This window comes from Mizuhopecten yessoensis, unplaced genomic scaffold (genome assembly GCF_002113885.1).
Source record: "Mizuhopecten yessoensis strain PY_sf001 unplaced genomic scaffold, ASM211388v2 hete_36059986, whole genome shotgun sequence".
In the NCBI taxonomy this organism is placed as follows: domain Eukaryota; kingdom Metazoa; phylum Mollusca; class Bivalvia; order Pectinida; family Pectinidae; genus Mizuhopecten; species Mizuhopecten yessoensis.
Window position 1 is genome coordinate 1 of NW_018483197.1, and position 2,182 is coordinate 2,182.

The 2,182-nt window shown below is 45.6% G+C and overlaps 1 protein-coding gene across 1 annotated transcript; it reads left to right on the forward strand.

Annotated features, from left to right (window-relative positions):
* Positions 1-224: 224 nt before the first annotated feature.
* On the forward strand, positions 225-1,555 carry LOC110444203 (metabotropic glutamate receptor 7-like; the record flags this gene model as incomplete). Its single annotated transcript, XM_021488603.1, has 1 exon — positions 225-1,555. A coding segment is annotated over one exon (1,331 nt), but the record flags the coding sequence as incomplete, so codon positions are not given.
* Between the last annotated feature and the right edge of the window lie 627 nt (positions 1,556-2,182).

Here is a 2,182-nt window from a genome sequence, read left to right on the forward strand (position 1 = left end):
AAATACCAACAAATGAAATTTCATTGTCCTGTAATAAGCCCACCCCTGATTTGAGAAATTATGTGTAGGCCTCCCTGGTTGTATTGCTGGATAAATACAGTACATTCCTAGGTACATGTGGTAAATCTACAGGTTACAAGGGAGATACATGTAAGTCATACAACTTTTGTTTTAACATTAAATGTACAGGTATACCTTAATTTAGCTCTTTCTTTGATTTCCAGGTCTGTTTGATATCCACACCAAAGGACAAACACCTTACAGCTGTGGCAGTATCAACGACAATCATGGCTTCCAGCTCCTGGAGGCCTTCCACTTCGCCCTGGAATACGCTAACAACCGTACTGGTATTTTCCGTAATGTGTGGCCAGAGGTCACATTTGGCGGTGTAGCCCTAGATGTTTGTCAAAATCCAACGCGTGCTGGAAATATGATAGCGAACATCCACTCCGGAACATTGAAACTGACGACTATGTCTCAGAGCCAGAACATTACCATCAACCCTGACAATATTGATGTCTATATCGGCGCATTTGACACCGACTCATCAATCCGGGTGGCAGACATTGTGAATCCGCTGGGAATTCCTCAGATCAGCTATGGTTCCACGAGCCAGGAGCTGATGGATCAGTACAAATACCGCTACTTCTTGCGTACTGTTCCCGCAGATGACAAGCAGGCTAGGGCCATTATTTCCTACCTGAAGAGGTTCGACCTAAACAACGTCCAGGTCATTACATCCTATGACAGCATTGGTGTGCACAGCAAGGAGGAGTTTGCTCGTCTGGCCAGACTCAACAGGATCTGCATATCCCAGAACATCACCACTGGTGTCAGCGGCTCGATCTCCGTCATTGAAGCACACACCACTCTCAACAAGCTTTTCTCCTTCCGAGACGCTACAGTCGTGATCTTGTTTGTCCAGGACCCGGAGACGCTGTTACAGTCGATTGAGAATAGAGATGACGTAAGGAATAACTTCACCTTTATCGGTACAGACAAGCTTGGTTTCAACCATGAGAAGTGGAACAATGCGCGTAAGCTGATGAATGGTCGCCGTGCTGTAACGTTTGACATAGAGACGGCAGATGTGCCAGAATTCGACAAATACCTGGAAAACAAAAATCCTGAAAATTATTTCTTTAACCCATGGTTTGATGACTATTACCAGGAACTGTTTCAGTGTAACTTTGATGGTAGGAGCACCAAGTACCCAGAACCATGCCCGACCCATCTTTTAGGAATTCCCCGTGCTGAAGGCTACATCCAGGACCCCTACGTTTTGTACGTCATCAATGCAGTGTTTTCTGCTGTATTTGGCGTGGACAAGGCACTGCGCGAGATCTGTCCCAGCAACAGCATTGGAGTATGTAACCTCTTCCGAACCAGCGGTGAGCGAAGACAACGAATCATGACTGGAATCCAAGCCACTAACTTTGTTGATGCCACGCAGCAGCCGTTCTTCTACGAAGAGGGAGGAGACAGTAGTCGTGGTTACAAAATTTGGGAGCCCCTGCCTAGTGCGGAGGACAACACACAGTATTATCTTGAAGATGTAAGTAATTAAACAGTTGATTCAACGTTCCCCCCACCTCTGGTTACTTTCCCCATCATTCAACCTCCACTCCAACCCCACGCTTTCACCCCTTCATTTACCGATAACTCCTTCCCGCATTCAACCTATAGCCTCGTCTCAAACTCCCTTATCCAACCATTCAATCCCTCCCCTATACAACACCTAATATATACCCCATTGCATTCAACTCAAAACTGAATTCCCTTTCCACTCCCCTCTACCCATCAATACCCATTCCCACTTCATAATAATGTTTCCCATATTCAATACTGATTCCCCCTCATTCAAAACTTTCTTGACATATATCTACATTTCAGAAACAACAACCCATACATTCCGTTTTAAACGATTCCAAATCCTCAAGCTTTGCTCCTGTTTTGACTGCGATGGTAATTCCTGTCATTGAAGTCCTTGTTTAACATGTACATTGTGTCTATATTGATATCATGCGAGGTGAGGATATCCTCTGTGAGGTGAGGACATCCTCTGTGAGGTGAGGATATCCTCTGTGAGGTGAGGATATCCTCTGTGAGGTGAGGACATTCTATGTGAGGTGAGGATGTCCTCTGTGAGGTGAGGACGTCCTCTGTGAGGTGAGGACGTCCT